We start from the raw sequence: 19,195 nt of genomic DNA on the forward strand, positions 1-19,195 counted from the left end.
GGGATGATGAAAACAACTCTATGTGAAAAGAATAATGAGATGTCATTATCCACTGTTGAGCCTCATGGAAAAGCAAAAATAAAAAGAGGAAGGAATGCGAATGTCCCAGACCTACAGCGAGTGAAAACTTTGTAAGAGGATGATGAAATTGAGATGTTTAATATTTGTCCAATACTCCAAATTGTCTTTATTTGAGCAAAGGCAAATTCCAGGGCACCCCTTATTGTACTTGAGGTGAGGCTCTTTGATAATCCTTCTTAGTTTGTATTACAATGCCATCTTCAACAATCACTCAAATTACACATATGTATGAGCATTCTCTTACTTCCATACTGGCTATAATGACCTTCAATCGTCCATGCCTACTGGCTAATGTGTCATGTTGCTCGTCTTAGTCTACACCTCATTTTCAAAACTTATAGCGCAGGGGAAAGAAACAAATACCCATACACTTGTGTCATCTAACACTGTCCTCTAAATTCTTGTCTCAAAAGAAAACGCTTGACACCTCACTCATCCCATAATGCTTGTCTGTGTCCTAACATAGGAATGTGCTATAGGTAACTCACTTGAGCTTCATCATGGTCCAATAGAAGTGGAAAGTCAATATCTTTTCCCCCTAGTAAATTTCAAGAAATGTCTTTTTTAGCACCCATCTACGTGTAATGTGGCTGTGAATCACTCACTTCTATGCCTTTTGATATCTTTTCATGTACCTGGGATTTGTCTCCAAACCTACCTTCATTTATCCAAAAATCATGACTCGTGCTTTTTTTTTAAGTCACATGCTTTGACTTTTAGAGTCATGATGATGAACGTTACAAATAATCAAACTAGAGATGGATAAGGTAGCTTGCCAATCAAACCAATCGGGCAAAGAGCCGTAGTCAAGATTTCAAATAACATGATGTTTGCTAACCAACCCCTTGCAGCCTCTCCGATCTTCTTTCATATCCCTCTCCTTCACAATGTTCTCTTGCCTATGGCTTGCATTTAATATAATTCTAACTTTTAACTTCATAAAGTTTGAATATTACACGAAGTACAACAATAACAACTGCATAATATTTTATTATAGAATTTTGAAGATGCGAGATAGAGATTAGAGTCTCAAGAATGAAAAATACATTTCCACAACTATCCCTTTGAAATTAAAGAGAAATCAGCCTTGTCTCATCCTCTCTTAATTTGGAGATTCTTGATCATCCCTAGCGGATTGAGGTAAGTCCTGCATAATGTTTCAATAACCCTACCCCAATCTATCTTTTGGGAGCAACACTCCTAAATCTATCTTTTGGTAGCAAAGCTCCTGCATTTGGGAGAAGTCTTAATTACAAGAGCTAGAAAAGAGAGAAATTATTCATTCGCTATCTATGTAAATTTCAAAATCAAAAAGTAAAACTAATGGTCAACAAGGGTCAATGCGACGAACTCAGAGTAAATGGATTCAAACCGTAGTGGCCACCTACCTAAATTTAATATCCTACAAATTATCTTAGTAACTAAATGTAGTAAGACCATACAGTTGTCCTATGAGAATAGTTGAAGGTGTGTGTAAAACACTCACAAACATCAAAAAAAATAATAATAATAAAATAAATCTTATTTTCACTACTAATCGTCTATTTGTATTCTTAGTGTTCATACCTTCATATATTACATTTTCTTCTTGAATTCATTTGGCACTTTTACCTTTGTCCAGAAATGAGTAGCCATGCATCCAAGGTCTTCGAGTGCATTAAGATGTGACAGATTATTACCAAAAGAATAATTGAATACCTGCCTGAATCTTTGGAAAGTAAAGGCCAACTAAAGACGGATTTCAACAAAAATATGGTGAAATGATCATTGAGCAAAATGATGTAGGACCACAATAGGTACCTTTCAAACATAGAGAGAGGATATTAATAAAACTATCCGGGAAGCAGGGCAGCTCCTAGCAGCCTAATGATAAAAGCTCCATGTGCTAAGTATACCTTTTCCATCATTAATTCTACTAATTCTTCTCAGGTTCTAAATAATTTTCTTTACGTAAAGTAATCAGCAGCAGTCAGTTTAGTTAGACATCCCCGGCACTTTCTTAAAACAAGAAAAAACAACCTCGAGTACAGATTAAAGTGGCAAAAGAACTCAAATAAATCGTTTGTTCAAACTAATCTAGAGAAGAAACAGATCTGTAAGAAGAATTAGGTTACAAAAACAGAATTCGTAAAGAGGGAAAAAAACGAGATAGAGAGAGAGACTATACCGTCTGAGATGGCGGATGATGGTCGGCGTCGAGAGTGCGCTACGGCGAGTGAGAGAGTGGCAAATGGAACGGGCGCCCCCATACGCGCGAGAAGACTGGTGACGATGAGGTACAGAGGCAGAGAGAACAGATCGGCAATGGCGCGGCCGAAGGGAATGCGCGCGTTTTTTTCTGCAGTATTCAAATTATTGGGCCATTTTATATCCGATGTAGCTTGGGCCAGGGTTTACATTTTACCTTAATGTTCAACTTTCACATATGCTTTATTTTAATTTTTGCGGATTTGCTAAAAAATTAATAATAATAATTTTTGCGGATTAAAAAAATGTTTCAAAATACAATTTTTTTTTTTTAAAAGACAAAAAAATTGTGCCTTGAAGCCTTTTTTTTTTTTTTTTTAATTCTTATCAACTTAAAAAAAATTAAGTTAAAAAACATTCATTGTACTTTTTGTGTGTAATGAAGCAACAATTTAGTACCTATTTGATAATATTTTAATCAACAATTTAATTCTTATAATTTAAAATTTATAACAATCTAATCAATACCATAAAAAATCTAATTAAAATTAAGTATCATTTTTTATCCAATAACGATTTAGTTTTTGTAATTTATAAATTTATTTGATCTCTCATCAATTTATCGATCTACATATATAAAAAATTTAAAGAAAAATTTTTACAATAGATATCAAATCGTTACAAACTTTAAAATACATAAGTTCAAGCATTACACTGTTACCAATTTAAAAACACATGAACTAAACCGTTACAAACTAAAGTTTACGAACTAAATTGTTATTTCCAATGAAATTATAGAAACTAAAAGCAGTTTTTAACAAAATATTTAAATTTCCTAACTTTTGGAAATATTTGATTTTTGTTCGGGCTGGAAGTATCTAACAAAATATGACTTAATATTCCTTTTCTTTTATTTTTAGCATATCATAATTCATATAACCCACAAAAAAAAGTATTTAAATCTACATTTAAAAGTAATTGCATCGTAATACAACATAAACTTATATTTTAAATCTCTTATTTCAGGTATAACATCAATGTTCCAACTTCAATAACAAAACAAGAAAAGTAAAAACTTCCTAATTTTGCGATTCGCATCCCATCATATTCTAAACTACATAGGCTGGTAAGGAAGCAAGTTTATTCTATTAGCAATTTGCTTCACAAGTCATCGTATATAATATTATAATTTAGAAGCAAAACAAAGGTCTATCTTAAGATACAAACACCACAAGCATTTGATCCCTTCATCATTATGACGGTAAATGATGGAAGCAGACTTCCAATAAAATTGAATCAAGAGTAGCCCCTACCAAATGAATCACTCACAATCATACACTGTGATGGAAGAACTCAAAGCGTATCCCCTAACAACTCGACTCGTACAGTGAACGAACACAAAACAGATTCTGGCAGCAATTGTTAAGACGATCTAACGTCAGCTGAAAGCAGCGTGCAACCTCCCCGGCCAAAAGATGACCCACTGCACACTTGAACCTTATGTCATGGACATTTTTTGTAATTATACAAGTCCTAACTCCTAACTGCCACTCCATTGTTGATAGTAACTTTTGACATCTAGGATTTATGAGGGGTAAAAGAAATTATTACCAGCCAAAGTATTATTTGAAATATCCTTGACCCATTTCCTAAGCAAATGATTACCTTCTAATCAAAGTTAGTGGGGATGTCTAGATCCGTATCCGAAGGATTAGCAAGTTCAACAAGAGGTTCCTGAAGAATGATGATAAAAACTAGTATAAGTATTTGAATATCAACCCAAAAGATATTGCAGTGCATCGATACCAATTAGTAGAACTTACTTACTGGAAAAATGTAGGGAATATAAACAAAGATTTGTCTATAAAGCTACTTGTTAATGCAATCAACTGATCAAGATCATTCCCTATATCCATCAGGGACTAAATATAAAAAAAGTTGTGGTTTCTAATTGGCTGATCATACAAGCAAACTCCTTGGAGAACAACAAACAATAAACTATAGTCTAGTCTGAATTTGTACCAATAACTAGCTTCAATTCAATTTATGTAGCACTTGCAAGAATTTTTAGACGAGATCAATGGACAAAACTTAATGAAAAAAGAGTCAGATGTTTGGTTTTTTGGGACAGATTTTAAAATCTAAGCACCTTGGAATTTATTAATTTGGTTCTCATAAACAACGAGTCATGGAGGTTTCCCTACGGAGAAGACAATGTAGGCCTCAAGTGAAATTGTTCTATGAAATGAAAGGTAACAGAGCGGCAATGGTACGAAAGATTCGTATCAGAGTGGGCCCTGGATTTTGAGTAGCTTCTAACTAAATGAAGTAACAGAATGACGGAGAAAAATTACCCTCTCCTGGTTCGTTTCCATCATTTCCTTAGTTCTAGAATGAATTAAAGAGTTCAAACCTATCAGATACACTAAAGATTTTGATTGCAAGCTAATGACATGGGACTCTGAGAGGATGATTGAGTTGAGATTCTAATTTCACATACAATGTTCCCACCATATATTCACCACAATTCGTTCCTCGAGGTACTAAATTCTCTACATTTTCCAAATAGATCTTGTGAATAAGGTTTAACCAGAGTCTGGGAGGACGTTTGGTAACATGATCTGGTCTTAACTTCTTGGTTTTGAATATTCGTAATCCCCCATGATGGTTGTTTCACTTCCTTAATCCAACAGGAACCTCACTTTCCAATCAAACTCACACATCATGGTTTGATATATTCATATCTGATATAATTTCGTGGGTTATTCATAATCTCTAGTGAATTAATGTGATAAAGGCCTTTGCATTAATGTGATAAAGGCCCTTGGAAACCTGCATGAAGACACTTTGCATTATCTACCCCATGTGCATGTAGAGTAATCAACACATTGTATTGTATCAAACCACTTCCCCAAAAGAAAAGAAACAAAGATCTAATATGTCCTCAATTCCAGCAGATCGTCCCCTTACATTTCTTATCTTTGACCAAGTCGAACTGTTTCTACTGATTTACTAATGCATTCTGAAATTATTGACTTTGAGCAGAACAAGAACTGTTAATCTTGCGGAGAAAGATATACCTCTTTCTTTCCTCCATCTTTATATATTATGGTAGATGCGATGATCCAATCAATCACCCTTCTTCGTAATTTGCTTAGTTCCTTTGGTTTAAGATTCTCAAGGACTTTGGAGTTTTTTTTGGGTATTTTAAAACATGCTCCTATACTTGAAATTATATAGAGGAGTGGTACTGGTTTCTATAATGCTTTGAAGCCTTTTTGATTGAGGGCTACAGTGAAAAGTTATGGTTCCTTTCAAGCTATTGTTTTGACATTATTTAATGATGGAAAATTAAACAGGATGTGAAAGAAAATAAATTCCAATTACAGAAGTGAAAGCAAACTGGATGAGATTTCTGAAGCGCTTGACTTCAGTTTGAGCAAGTGTTTCAAGTTAGTTCACATTCAAATCTATACTTTTCAAATCACAGCATGAGGAAAAACTAAAATAACTTTGCCCTTGCCAAAAAAAAGTCATAGAAATGAAAAATAATTTACTATATGTATTTTAAAAAAAAAACAAAAATAACCAATACCTGCTCATCACTATTTGCTGAATGATTGACAATTCTTATGGGCAACGAATTTGTAAGGTCTCCGGTGGTTTGATTTAGATCCTGCACCATAAGAAACATCAAGTTACTTTGGAATAGCACACTTTTCTTGTCCAGTATGAAGCAAAGTGCTCAAGGATTTGTTTTGTTTTCCAAGCAACCCCGGAGTTTCAAAAAACACTACAAAAACAAAGTTCAGAAGGGAATAATTGATACTTCCAGACTAGAAAAATAGTAAATGGACAGAAAGATACATATAACATCTACAAGTTAAACAGATTCTCATCAATCAAGCATTCTCGCTCTTATTGATCGGGCATTGAATTCAAGAGCAACAAGCTTATGAAATTATGCAATAGGGTGAATAAGATAGACTAACTGAAAACCTAGGATAAGCCTTTCTGGCAATTGAAGGTGAAGAGAAATACATTTGCCAAGCACCTTCACTGATAAGAGTACAGTGAACAGATATTAACTAACCAATATGTTTATGCAAGATATTGAAACCTTTTTAAGTCAATAACAAATCGAAGCACCAATCTGACATGAACCAATTTGTCATCACAAGGAACTGGGAGAAAGTGCTGGTTTTCATTATGGGGGTTCGGTAATTTAGGATATCTTACTGAAGGGGAAATTATCTATTCCGAAGTAAATAAAAAAAGCAGTGGGATAGGAAATAATAATAGTGATTATTTGGCCAATTCAGCAGAAACTTTCAAATGCAGGTAAAAAAGTCGTTAAAGAATGGGAGGCTAAAAAATCCACTAAGATATGGGCATACTTCCTCATCTGGGTCAATGGAAGGATTGCTGGAGCCTTCAGTCATAGTTTTACCAGGATCCTCAGGAGTTCCCTGCATGCATATTGTATGCATTGGCTTGCAGATAACACAAGCTAGCCAAATGGAAGGTATTTGTAATGAAAAAAAAGAGTAGTACATGTTCATCCTGGATACCCGAAAATTCTCCCTCCATGATTGTGGGTTTGATATCCATTGGGGTTTCCTGCAAATCCATTATAGTCATTGGAAAAGACCAAGTATATCAATACTTAAAGATGGGATACCAGTATACAAGCTTTCAATGAATCAACCATGAAAACCTACAACAATTTTTTGTTTATCCAAAAAGAAGACACAACTAGTCATGCAAACACGTTTACACACTGTTCAAGAACAGCCTATTAGAAAGTTTTTATATTTCAAATTTGATTTCGAGGAAATATTTAATGTGAAAAGATACCGGAGATAAACAGAAACTATAGGAATATATTTTTGAAAAGCAGTCTACAACAGAAGACCAAAAGGATCAAAACAATACAAAGTCAGTCATTTAGGAAGGTGAAGACTTGAACACATATAGACGGAGTTTTTTTGCCTAATTGTGGCTGATTTGAGAGTTTTTTTTTTTTTGGTTATCTCCTAATCCTGTTGTGTTAAGGATGGCCATTTAGTCCTCCCTCACAAATGGGTACCATCTTACACCTTAATACATGGACCTCTTATTTAGAAAGGGGATTAACCATCTTAGCTGCACATTCTTTTTTCCCTCGTCCGTTTGAGACTTCTACTTAAAAACTGAAAAATGGGTGTGTGCCACATCCCGAGTAACATAGAAATTTGATCACGATCAGAGTACAGTAAGCCTTAAACAATGAGACAAATTTGATCATTATCAGAGTACAGGAAGCCTTAAACAATGAGACAAACATTTTTAAAATGAAAAACAGGGGCTTTATTTTATATTACGTACAGGTTCCATATGATCCAGAGACGTATTTCTCCCTCCCTTGCTGAGATCTCTCAACGTGCCCTGTACAACCAATGAGCTGGTAAGAAAAAAGAATAGTGCTAAAAATATGTTGCATAAGAAAAATGCCAACAAAAGCTACATGAAGAAATAGAATACAATAAGAACTTAAATCCATAAAGTATTCACAGATATAACTTGCCACCTCCTAAATGAATCTTACTAAAATGCCTTCTTCAGACAGAAACACTATTTGGTAAACAATGAGAAAGTTCTTATGGGAGGCTGCTTTTCAAGAGGGGTTTCTCATCTTGTACAGTGCAGCCTACTCGTTCTGGGAAGCCTCAGTTTCAGCTATATTGGACATATAAGCATAGCATAGCTCTCTTAGCTAGATGCCTTTGAAGGTACCACTTTAAAAATGATGCTCTATGCACAAAACCATTGCTTTTATGTATGATATTCATTCAAGAGGTTGATGAACTGATCCAGTTTCCAGCAAAGCAGTCAACGGTCTCTAACAGTAAAACCTCACAATCAGAATTCGGAATTCCAGCTGGCACCTTAACCCAAGAAGGAAACTGAATAACGATGCATTTCAAGTGCAGCTGTCCCCTTCTATGCTAGCTGGAAATATCTTACCCCTTTGGAAGATGAATGGATATGAGCTAGTGACAATAGCTCTTTTACCAGTAAATCTTTTTCTAGATCTCACAAAGGGCGATGTTATCATTGATTCTCATTTCTCATCTCTACAAGTTGATTTAAGTTTTCTCGGAGCTTTTGTTGGGCAGCATTAACACTTAAGATATTTCTATCACTAAATTGGTGACACCTTTGTAAGTTTAATGGTGAAACACAGAACCATCTATTCTTCCCCTGTCCTTATGCCTGGCAGTTCGCCTTCTGAGTTCTTCTGAAGAATCTACTTTTGTCATTGATTCTTGGGGTAAAAGCTATAAGCCTTTTGGTAATTATAGCAATACAATATCTCTATCGCTCTATTAAAAGACATGTAACTTACATGGCACAGGGTTTTCTCCATTATTTAATGTCTTATTCTATTTTAACATAACAATAATTTTTTTTAATTAAAAAAACTACACCCACATGTAAGTGGACATCTTAAGTTATAAATTTATAACAATAATTCTTAGCATACAAACCTTGTTTGCCCACATCAAACCGCATGCATTGCATAAAGTTCTCGGTCCGGCAGGCCCACGACGCATTGCAGGTGTATTGTTTTCACTGACACCACAATGTTGACATTTCCGCAAACTGAAAAATATTTTAGAAACATGAAACATTTATAGAAGTATATATCAGCAATAATAAAATAAAATTGAAACAATATACAAAAAAAATTCAAATACTCCGGTCACATCAGATTACAAGCATTAACTCACACAGTTTCAGAACGGGTGCCATCTTGGAGGCAACTATGTGCTGATTCCCAACTTGAAGCACCTGAACTTTCCTTCAATGATGCAAACTGGCCATTCTTACGGTGCATCCTAGAACAAGTAAAAATAAATAAATAAATATAAATATAATAAATATGCATGGCTATTAAAACTGTGTCCACCAAAGAAGTGAGATCTGCTTCTATTTCCCCATAAGATCAGAGAACCATGAGTTTCTCAAAATGAAAAAGGCCAAACATAAGTCTAGTTTTTTTTATAAGAGTACGTAAATATCAGAAAAATTATTTCTAATTATTAAATTTTGTTCAATGAGAGACACTATTCTAACAGACCAGAACAAATTCCAAGGTAAAAAATTTATGAATGCAACCAGTTTCACACATCAAACTGGGCCTCAAATATTGAACTCAAAACTTATGATCATTCAGCAGAATAGATAAATAGTAGATAGTGTAATATCTTATACTATTTAGGGGAAATTTTGGTTGCCTTCATAATTTGAGCTAAGTTGTCCCACAGCTGAGACCTGGAATTTTGTACACTATATCCATAAGCATCTTGTACCACATGATGTGGGAAGAAGATTATTGGAACAACCACAAGCACCAACGTGCAAAGTAAAAATTAGTCATTAAAATTGATTCCGTAAAATCATAGCCTAAGTCATCTTACCTTTGTGCAACCTCTTTCCGTACAGTGTACCTAATTTTCTTGTCAAAACATCTCTCTTTCCGTTTTTCACGAAACCTAACCAGGGAGGCTATTCTTCGTGATAAATTGGAGCGCTTTGGGGTGTCAACCATACCCTGAAGATAGTAGGCAAGATCTAATATATGAAAATAACCACATAATAGGGAGTATATTTTCAATGATTCGCATTACCCTGTTATTATGATCGTATGGTACTTCCATTGTAGGTACACCAGTTGGCACATCACGCCCTCCCAGAAGTAGGAGCACAGCTTGTACCTTTCACGTCAAAAACCACTAAACCAGTTAAGTCTTCCAGAGACAACAGACTCCAAATTATAGTGGAGTGGACCAAAACTAATTATGCCCGTATAATCATAATATTTTAACTTGAAAAATGTCTAGTGAATGACAAGGTGCCAGGTCACCACCATTTACCATATACTCCATATCATCGTCTGACTAAACAACAAGAAGTTTCTGGCTTTTTTTTCCATTGTATGCTCTAACTGTTCCTCCAAAAGTTAATTTCATTGCCATTACTTCTGGCTATTTTTCTCTACAGAACTTACTTCTAGCTAACTTTGACTATTGTTTTAGCTTTTACTTCATCAGGTTGTTTAGACAGATCCAGACTGTCAGCCCTGTCCGTGATACCTCTAAATGCATGAAATTTAAAATTCAATTTGTAATAACAATACATTTCAGAACTCTTATGCGTGTCACAGGTGTAGAATAGTACCAAGAGTGCCATGTCTGGTTCAAAGAAAGGCACACACTCCCTTACCTTTACTAATTCTTTCTTTAAGATAGAAAACAAATAGTTCTTATAAATAAATGTACAGATAAGCTGCTTTGAAACTATCAGGCAAAGAGAGATAGATATGTAAATGAGACAAGTCCCAAGAAGATATTGTGGAAATCACCCCCCATATAATCAGTAAATTTATTTATTTAAAAAAAGAGAGAGGAAAGTTTGCGATCCAAGAATTATTGTAGTGCTTAGTCGGAAAAAGGTTGACAAGCTTTTCAAGAGAAATATGAAAATCAAACATATTCGAATAGACCTAGAGAACAAAACTATTCGTCCCAAATTCCAGTGAGGAAATAGACAAGGTTGACTAAATGACAATAGTCATTAACAATCCTATTCCCGTGCGAAATATGAGTTAACCATGCGACCAGAAAGGCATTCCACAACTCTGTGGGTGGTCCCAGAGACGTTTTAGTGTGCATGATTACCTTTCCTAACTAAGCCCAATCTGCCCCTAGAAATCAGAAACTATTTTTGAAAAATATCCAAATGCCGCAGCATAAAGCTCTCTGAATAAAGCAACTGAAAACAGAGCTTCATACTCCCAACTCAATGATATAAAAAAGAGGAGATACAGAATATATAACCAGGAAAAGAGAGAGAAACTAATTCCAAGATCTGCACATGAATGTACTATATATCCATTGAAAAAAAGTACGAATATTCTAATTAGTCAGACTGATTGAACAAAAATATAAATGGATGTCTACCCAAAGTCAGATCTCTCTCTCTCTCTCTCTCTCTGCCTCCCCCCCCCCCCCCCCCCCCCGGCTCTCTCTCTCTCTATAAGAATTCAACACGATCATCCAGAAGATTACGTCTTAAACTCCTTCTTGGCTACTGTAGCCTATTTCGAAAACTTCTTGGCATTCAGGGTAGCATAAAAACACCAGTTCGGATTGAAGAAAGCCCCAGAAACTCCAGTTTGTTCAAATTAAACATACCTTCGAGAATAGGAGCATGTGCTTACACCAAAAATGCCAGAGAACACGCAAAAAAAAGTACCTTTTCGGGAGTAACTGCGGGGAAAACGTAAACCTCGCCTTCGAACGAAAGCGTAAGTTCACTAGTTCTAGACGCCATGACCACCCCTCCAAGGTTCGCGACGCTCACCGAGGCCATATGAGCCTCCTCGACATCATCCATAACGTCACCACCCCCACCACCACCATCTTCATATTCAACGTCGTCATCCCCCATCATTGTAGGAACTTGGACATGATCCTGGAAAGGACGCGCTTGCAAAGGCTGAGGATTTGCAGCCGCCATCAATTTGTCGAAAAGCCCTAACTGCACCAGAAACGAAGCCCTAACCGTCAACCAGCTTCATGGGGTCAAAGATGGTCTATTTCACGAATTTTTTACAGACTCAATCGAAAATTCGAGCTCGAATAGGCTTCAGAAACCAAGAAGATAGAGGAAAAAAGCTACCAGAAATGGTTAAAGGATTTGCAGGATGTGCCCTTGTGTTTCCTTGGAGAGCCTCAAACGGGTAATTTTTAAATTTCAGTCTCTCTTTTTTTTTCCTTTCAAAAATGATAATTCAATTACGAAAATTTATGACGGCGACGGAGATTTTTCAAGGTTATAACATAAATACTGGGGAATTATACTCTGCGGCGCGAAGATACGACGTTCCGAGGCACCCTCATCTCCAGCCGTTTGTTTAAATAATAATTTCCGATGTAAGTGGGACCCACATGAACTGACGGCTCACATGAGCCAGCGAGTGTCAAGGGCGATGGACCTATTGGCCGGCGACTGAATGATTCTTTTTATAATCAGATCCAACGGCTGGTAACAACCACTGAAATCATGGGATAATGTCTTTTAAATAATTTAGGATATACCAGTGGACCCTATGTTTTGATAAATAACGACTTTGCCATGTTTGGTTCCCGTTGACTTCTTTTTTCTCTTTTGCAAAGGCGTTGACTCACATTTTGACATTTCAGTTGAAGAGAAATTTTGATATAATATTGAAATCTTTAATTTCTTTTTCCCTTTTTGTCTTTGGAAATTCTCTATTTTTCACTAATATGTTTGCAGTTTTAGTCCCATTTTTTCTATAACGTATCAATAAGGTAGATTCATGCTTCGAGCTGTTTCATGATGTAAATAAACGCAAACACTCAAAAAATCTATCGGACAAGCGGATTCACATCTCTTACAAACAACACGGTTTTCTGTTATTAGAATCGAAGGTATCTGCTTAGTTTTACATCTGATGGTGATGATGTCTACTTCTAAAATACTCCATTAATTTTATCGATAAAACAATATTTAATTAAAATATTTATTGTAAATTATAGTTTTTTAATTAAAAATAATCCCCTACTTATTAGTTTTAGCATATTTTGACTATACGCATGTTTGGTTAATCATCATGTGAATCATACTAGTATGAAGCATACTTGAGTCAAAGTATTTAATAGTCCAAATCAAGTGAGACCAAAAAGTCCTCCCACCTAAATTATAGTTTGTTAAAGTGTAAAATTGTGAAAAGTATCAAATACCGTATCTAAAATGAGATTAGTATGATCTAATCCCGAGATTAGTATGATCTAATCCAAATAAGTTGTAATCTAGACATAACACGACTAGGTGAGTCTAAGTGAGAAAACTTTCAAACCCAAACACCAAAAATAAGATGGGCACGAGAAAGATGCAATCAATGGTGTGCCACTACAATTTGAACCAACATAAATACATCACAACATCTAGCAAGTTGTAATGCACAATTGTGACATTAATGAACTGGTTCTTAGGACAATCATAGCTTATATTACTTTCAAAATCATGTAGTTATTATTTTTTTATCAATTATTCCAAAGCTATTATTGAATGCAATTATGGGACAAAAAGTAGAGAACTATTTTTTGATCCACGGATGGTTTTTCCAAAATTGTTTTACTAGAGTTATTTACTGTTCAACCAAATAATCGCCTTCATCTAACTACACCCCAAGATAAATTAGCATTGAAAAACATACAATAAAAGTCAATAGTTGTAAATTAATATTGCAATAATCATGATTCTTTTCCGACCAAACTTAAATTTTAACCAATAATATCTAAATGTAACAACATCAAATTAAGTAGTTACACAATCATGATTTCAACTCATTCCTTCTAATCCTCTTTTTACTTTTTCAATAATTCCAATGTTTTATGCCTAGATCAACCCAGAGGATTTACATACAACTTCATCTATGGGCAATGGCTTCTAATCCCTCCCATTTATTTGTAATGAATTTTTTTTTTCAAAACAAAAAAATATCCAAACACTTGTACAACCCAAGAATAAGTTACTCTTACCAACCCATGTGAATCTATTTTTATCTATATATTTTAAAATCTTGTTAGGTCTCATCTTAAGAACCTTAACATCCCCTTAAAATGATGTCTCTTTAAGTTCACCAACCTTCGCCGAATTCTACGGTTAAATCAGATGTCTGTTTGAACTTTTTGAGCTCTGATACCATATCAATATACATAGATTTCGTCACAAAACTATTTAACCATGAGAGGAATAGTCCACTTATATTATAAATCGGTTGAATATTTTTGTCACCGATCGAACAAATAGATCCCTTATCTTTGGATCCTTAACATGCATTTTCTAAATAAAATTCATCGAGTATAAGTGCAATTAACAACATATTATTAGACTCCTTTCAAAAAAAAAAAAAAACAATTAGACATGTCTCTTCGTCCTAATCAATTAAAAAAACGCAATATCATCAATAAGAAATAAGTACCGCTTAAAACAAAACATAATTGAAAAAATATGGAGACATCGGTGTAATGGCAAGGCAAAAGAGAAAAAAGAAGGGCAACAAGTTGTACTACTTCATAGGTATCAAGGTGACATAATGGGGAGATTATTTATCCCTCGTATTTAATAGAAGGCATTGATATGCTATATCTGTACATTCTAAAACCCACGTTGTAAAATTACCAAAACGAGGGTCTGATTGAATGAAGCCAGAAACAGCCCATGACGGCCTTTTTTCTGTAATAAACTAACTTAAATCTAATGCTCAGCCATTAAAGCAGAGTTATCACCATTAGAGAAAGAAGCCAGATTGCTGTGTGGATGGGTGCCACGTCTGCAGTCCAACTCCTTGGCAGCATCACTTTCACACTAAAATGATGAAATTAGTTGAGTTCAAACTTGGAATACATGTAAAACCAGAATGATTTAAACAAAATCAAATAATAACTCTGTAACAGGAACATACCTGCTCGGCCGGAGTCACTGGATGGTCCGGATTTCTCTTTGAAAGATCCCTTAACGTGCCCTGCAAAATTGCACGAGCGAAGTATTGAGAAAATTAAAATAACATCAGCATGTTGAGGAGAATAATGAATTCTTAGAGATTACGATCTGTGAAACTACACGAAATTACCCATCAAACAGGAAAATGTAGGCCATGCATTCACAATTTCACAGCAAACTCCAGAGATCTTGAAGTGTAGAGAATAGGGATAATAACAAACTGTAATAACATATAACCATAATAGTATAAGAAGACAAGTGTGAAAGTCATATCATATGGATCATCGAGACAGCTTGGTACCATAGGAATGTGAATGCAGTTGACTCCCTCACCTCAGGAGGCAAAGGTAGAATTTTTCTTGAGGGACGAACTTTTATTAGTCACAAAAAGGAACAAACTAGGGGCAGGGGACAAGAAAAAATACTGGACCATTATAAGACAAATGTGCTTGGGTGTTCTAAGATTTTGTTGAGACAGGGATTGTGGAAAGATGCACCCATGAAACTTATTAATCCCGAAAAATGATTTGTGTGAGTAAGACAAACAAGTATAGCATATAGCATACGCATACCTACTAATCACCTCTCTTTAAAAGTTGATTTCCTAGGGGTTGGTGAAGAGATTAAAGAAAGGGCTGGGCTTCCTCACAGCTCACATAATTGACGAGGCATAATTGGGCTTTATTAAAAATAGAGTAAATTTTTATGCTATAATTATTAACAATGAAGAGGTGGAGGATTTGAGGAGAGAAAGAAAGCTCGTTTTATCATAAAAACATACTTATAAAAGCCTATGTTAAAGTAGGTTGACAATATCCTGATGAAATTATGCAAACGGGAAGACTTTGGTATAAAAGGAGATCTTGATTGAATTTATAGCCGTACTATATACCTCCAAAGCTTCTCTATTTTTATGAATGGAAGAACAATAGGCAGGGTGCTGGCTCCCAGGGGCCTTTAGCAAAGAGACCCTCTCCGCTTTTCTCTTTACCATGGTGGTCGACTCATTAAGTAGACTTATTGACAAGCGTACTGAGGATGACCACAGTTCTATGTGTTAGTTGAACACAGTGAACATTAATTCATCCCATCTCCAAGACAACGAGTCTTGCAGAAGAAGAGAAAGTTGCCACAGTCTTTCAATATGCCTCTAGTTTGTCCATTAATCTTATCATTGCTTCTTTAGCCAGTACAACATCAAAGCTTTACAGAGAGGACGCCAACAACTTTTCGGTTCAATGTTATGAAAGATTCTCATTCCAGCTCTTTTTTGAGAGCTAGTTGAGGAGTAGCTAATGAGGGGGCAAATTCTTTTTGTCCAACCTTCCAGCTAACATTTCTTTTGGATAAAGAAACTATTTCATTGATACCTTCCAGCCAACATGACCCCATGAAAAGGTTGAGTTAGAATAACAAATGCAAGAACTGGTGTGATTTGTTTAATATAGAAATTGAGAACCACGTCAATAGTTTTTCTACAGAATAATTAATACCAAAAAGGCCCAAATTAACCTAGTCACCATGCATCATCACTTTTAGCTGTTCCCACTTTAAACATTTAAGCAAACGAGCACTCAAAAACAAAATCCACACACAACGAAGCACAAAATAGTAAAGATGACACATCTGATATTATGAAAGCCAATATGACCCATGAAAAGGTCTGGCATATCCATCAGCAGCGACCATGACATCTACGAAAATGAAGCTTTCCTTGAAATATAATTAATAGTAAAAATAATCAACTACGTAGAAGCATACTTACCCTGTTTGCCCAAAAAAGTCCACAGGCATTGCAAAGCGATCTAGGCCCAGATGGTCCTCGCCGCATCATTGGGGTAGCCATTGAACTTATGCCACAATTTGTGCATCTAGAGAAAAAACACAAAATTTCAAGGATGAAAAAAATCTAAACATGTATTTTAACATATAACAGAGTACGAATTCTGATGGTGGAATGAAATGTTCCAGAGACAACATCTATGTGTTGAAATAGTTGTTTCAGAAATTACTGAACCATGAAACTCACGTAGTTTCTGGTGGATTTTCATCTTGACCCGACTCTGAGACACTGCCAAGGCTATACGAACCATCAGGCTTCTTGGAAGAAGTAAACTGTCCTTTGTTGCGTTGCATCCTGCAATTGTTTTGTCAATTTAAATAAGAGATCAAAAACCCAGAGTTCTTTTAAAAGCAAATGCTGAGTGATATAGTTTTTTTTATTAAAGCACATGAACAGCACAACATGCACGAATTGAAAATTTCTTTGTGAACGAAGTTGCTATAAAAACAAACAGAAGGGGCACACCTAAGTGAACTGTGAAAGAGAAGGAAAAAACAGAAATCAACGAATGTGCAAACAGGAAAAAAAAAATCCAGCAAGTAACTTAACATGTTAGTCGCCAAACCTGAGAGCAACCTCCTGACGGACGCTATATCTAACTTTTTTGTCAAAACATCGCTCCTTCCTTTTCTGCCGAAACCGATTTAATGAGGCTGCCCTCTGCGGTTGACTAACGCGTCCGGGGAAGTCCACGGCGTTCTATAAAATATGGAAGGAAACAAAGTTAGAAAGAAAAATGTTGATTTCTCCTAAAAAAAGGGATACATTACAAGTTTCCAGCAGTACCCTTTGGTTCTGATTTACAAAATCCACACCTTGCTGGCCAGAAGATAGTTCGCAACCACCCAACAACAATAATACTGCCTGTACCTACACAGGATGCAGAATGTAGTTTTTTTACGATTAACCAGCCTCGTCCTCAATTCTCCCACCGCTTGTGGCCACCGAAAAAGTTGAGGAAATTATGAAATCAAGGAGTATCGAGTTCAATGTATACAATGATGAAAACTCACAAGTTCCACAACTATCAAGTTCTAAACCCAGCTCCATTCCAAAACTTCACAAAATCCAGGAGAGAACGGCCGATAAAAAACAATTTAAAACAAAAACCCTAAATCGCATGAACGCTATACCTTCTCAGGAGAGACTGCATCGAAAAGATATACTTGGCCACGGAATGAAAGTGTGAGCTGGCTCGAACCATCGCTGCGTTGAACAGCCATGTCTGAGCCATCACCGGCGGAAGCATAAACGGCATCAGGGTTGAGATCTTCGATGATGCCGCCTACTCCTCCAGCACCGTCATCGAGAGAGTGGGCTCCGTATCGAACAAGGCGATTATCCAAGTGGTCGCCGCTGTCGCCGCAGTCGGGGCCGGAGGCGATCTGGTCGGCCATGGTCAGCGGCTGGGCGCGTCCGTACATTAACTCCTGCAGAACAAAATCAATGGCGTTTGGAGCATTGCAGAACGGGAGAAGAAGGGATGGCCGGAGAGGGAATTGAAAGAATATAGAAGAGAATCGAGTCCGATCAAGGGACAGAGATGGAGAGTGGAAAAAGAGAAGCGTGTGTAAAGATGTCGCGAAATCTGTTATCGCAGTAGACTTTGTTGCGTTGAGGAGCTGTAGAGGAAAGAGAGAATGGAGTGAGGCGTTCGACTGAGAGACCAATGGGACTGTGGACTGAAGGAAGAAAAGGGATCCTAATTCCTAAATGGTGGCGGAATTTACGAAATTTGCCCCCCGAATATTGGTGGCTCGTAAAAATATTTTCTATTTCTCGATCTACCCGGTAATTAATTGTTTTAAAAACAATAAAAAAAACCGCAAATTTCGTATAAATTTGATTTGTTTTGAAAAATACTGGGCAGGGGTTCGGTGTCACGTTAGGGGTTGGGTTAGATTGATATATCTTTTAGATCCAATTTACTTAATTCATAAATTTATTCAAATCAAATAACTTTTTATTGTACTCAAAAAATAAAAAATAAATGATAATATCTTTAAAACGTCTTTATATATTATCTGAATTAAATAGTACACCCAAACAACTTTTTAAAAAATGGGTCTCAAAACTCTTGTAGAATAAATAATTCATAAAAAAGTATTGAATTCAATAAAATTAAAATAAATATAACAAAAAATACTTTGGGAATAGGAATCTATTTTCTAATAGCTCCTGGCTTCCGAATTTCGGTGGATGCCTTCAAGACCTTTTTGAGACTCTGAAAATTGAACCACGTTTTTTCGAAACACCCACACGATTCGTCATTGTAAAAATGATAATGGTAAGAATATCATTAACTACTTTATTTATAAATTTTACAGTAATAAAAATACATGACTGTGATAGAATTTGTAACTTGTTATTCTCTTGTCCGATGGGTAAAAAGATAAATAATTTTAAATTTAATAATTAGTTATGGTTAGTTTAGCTCAACTAATACTTATTTGAAGTAAACGTTTTACCACCCAAACAAGTTTTAACTCAACGTAAATCGTAAAGATT

General features: G+C 35.7%; 2 protein-coding genes and 1 long non-coding RNA gene across 7 annotated transcripts; all 3 read right to left on the reverse strand.

Annotated features, from left to right (window-relative positions):
* Positions 1–992: 992 nt before the first annotated feature.
* LOC148209378 (uncharacterized) lies at positions 993–2,520 on the reverse strand. Its single transcript, XR_015792884.1, has 2 exons — positions 2,249–2,520; positions 993–1,309 (listed from the first exon to the last, which is right to left on the reverse strand). It is a non-coding gene; the product is annotated as an uncharacterized LOC148209378 (long non-coding RNA).
* An 869-nt stretch (positions 2,521–3,389) lies between these two features.
* Positions 3,390–12,136, reverse strand: LOC111004894 (GATA transcription factor 24). 2 transcript variants are annotated; one of them, XM_022276151.2, is made up of 12 exons: positions 11,995–12,136; positions 11,569–11,853; positions 9,942–10,028; positions 9,732–9,865; positions 9,042–9,149; positions 8,799–8,913; positions 7,636–7,695; positions 6,823–6,888; positions 6,666–6,737; positions 5,864–5,944; positions 3,934–4,002; positions 3,390–3,846 (listed from the first exon to the last, which is right to left on the reverse strand). In XM_022276151.2, exons 2-11 carry the CDS (start codon positions 11,830–11,832, stop codon positions 3,937–3,939), a joined length of 1,053 nt encoding a protein of 350 aa, XP_022131843.1. In that variant the 5' UTR covers positions 11,833–11,853; positions 11,995–12,136; the 3' UTR covers positions 3,390–3,846; positions 3,934–3,936. The 2 variants fall into 2 exon arrangements, with proteins under 2 accessions (XP_022131843.1, XP_022131842.1); XM_022276150.2 differs by having other exon boundaries at positions 11,569–12,094.
* Positions 12,137–14,384: 2,248 nt separating this feature from the next.
* On the reverse strand, positions 14,385–18,381 carry ZIM (GATA-type zinc finger protein with TIFY domain-containing protein). 4 transcript variants are annotated; one of them, XR_015793235.1, is made up of 8 exons: positions 17,821–18,381; positions 17,474–17,557; positions 17,253–17,386; positions 16,874–16,981; positions 16,610–16,715; positions 14,975–15,064; positions 14,807–14,866; positions 14,645–14,709 (listed from the first exon to the last, which is right to left on the reverse strand). XR_015793235.1 is itself a non-coding variant. In XM_022276437.2 (7 exons), exons 1-7 carry the CDS (start codon positions 18,109–18,111, stop codon positions 14,699–14,701), a joined length of 786 nt encoding a protein of 261 aa, XP_022132129.1. In that variant the 5' UTR covers positions 18,112–18,380; the 3' UTR covers positions 14,385–14,698. The 4 variants fall into 4 exon arrangements, 3 of the variants coding, with proteins under 3 accessions (XP_022132129.1, XP_022132127.1, XP_022132128.1); XM_022276437.2 differs by lacking the exon at positions 14,975–15,064 and having other exon boundaries at positions 14,385–14,701; positions 17,821–18,380; XM_022276435.2 differs by lacking the exon at positions 14,975–15,064 and having other exon boundaries at positions 14,385–14,709; positions 17,821–18,375.
* Between the last annotated feature and the right edge of the window lie 814 nt (positions 18,382–19,195).

This window comes from Momordica charantia (genome assembly GCF_013281855.1).
Source record: "Momordica charantia cultivar OHB3-1 chromosome 8 unlocalized genomic scaffold, Mcharantia_2.0 BLBB01000008.1, whole genome shotgun sequence".
NCBI lineage: Eukaryota > Viridiplantae > Streptophyta > Magnoliopsida > Cucurbitales > Cucurbitaceae > Momordica > Momordica charantia.

Coding starts and splice junctions, on each gene's coding strand:
- LOC111004894 (XM_022276151.2), bottom strand. CDS start 11,832: ATGGCGGCTGCAAATCCTCAGCCTTTGCAAGCGCGTCCTTTCCAGGAT. Junction 7,696..8,798: donor GTTTGATGTGGGCAAACAAG/GTTTGTATGCTA, acceptor TTGGTTGTACAG/GGCACGTTGAGAGATCTCAG. Junction 6,889..7,635: donor CTCTGGATCATATGGAACCT/GTACGTAATATA, acceptor ATGGATTTGCAG/GAAACCCCAATGGATATCAA.
- ZIM (XM_022276435.2), bottom strand. CDS start 18,111: ATGTACGGACGCGCCCAGCCGCTGACCATGGCCGACCAGATCGCCTCC. Junction 17,387..17,473: donor TTGTAAATCAGAACCAAAGG/GTACTGCTGGAA, acceptor CATATTTTATAG/AACGCCGTGGACTTCCCCGG. Junction 16,716..16,873: donor GAAAATCCACCAGAAACTAC/GTGAGTTTCATG, acceptor TTTTTTCTCTAG/ATGCACAAATTGTGGCATAA.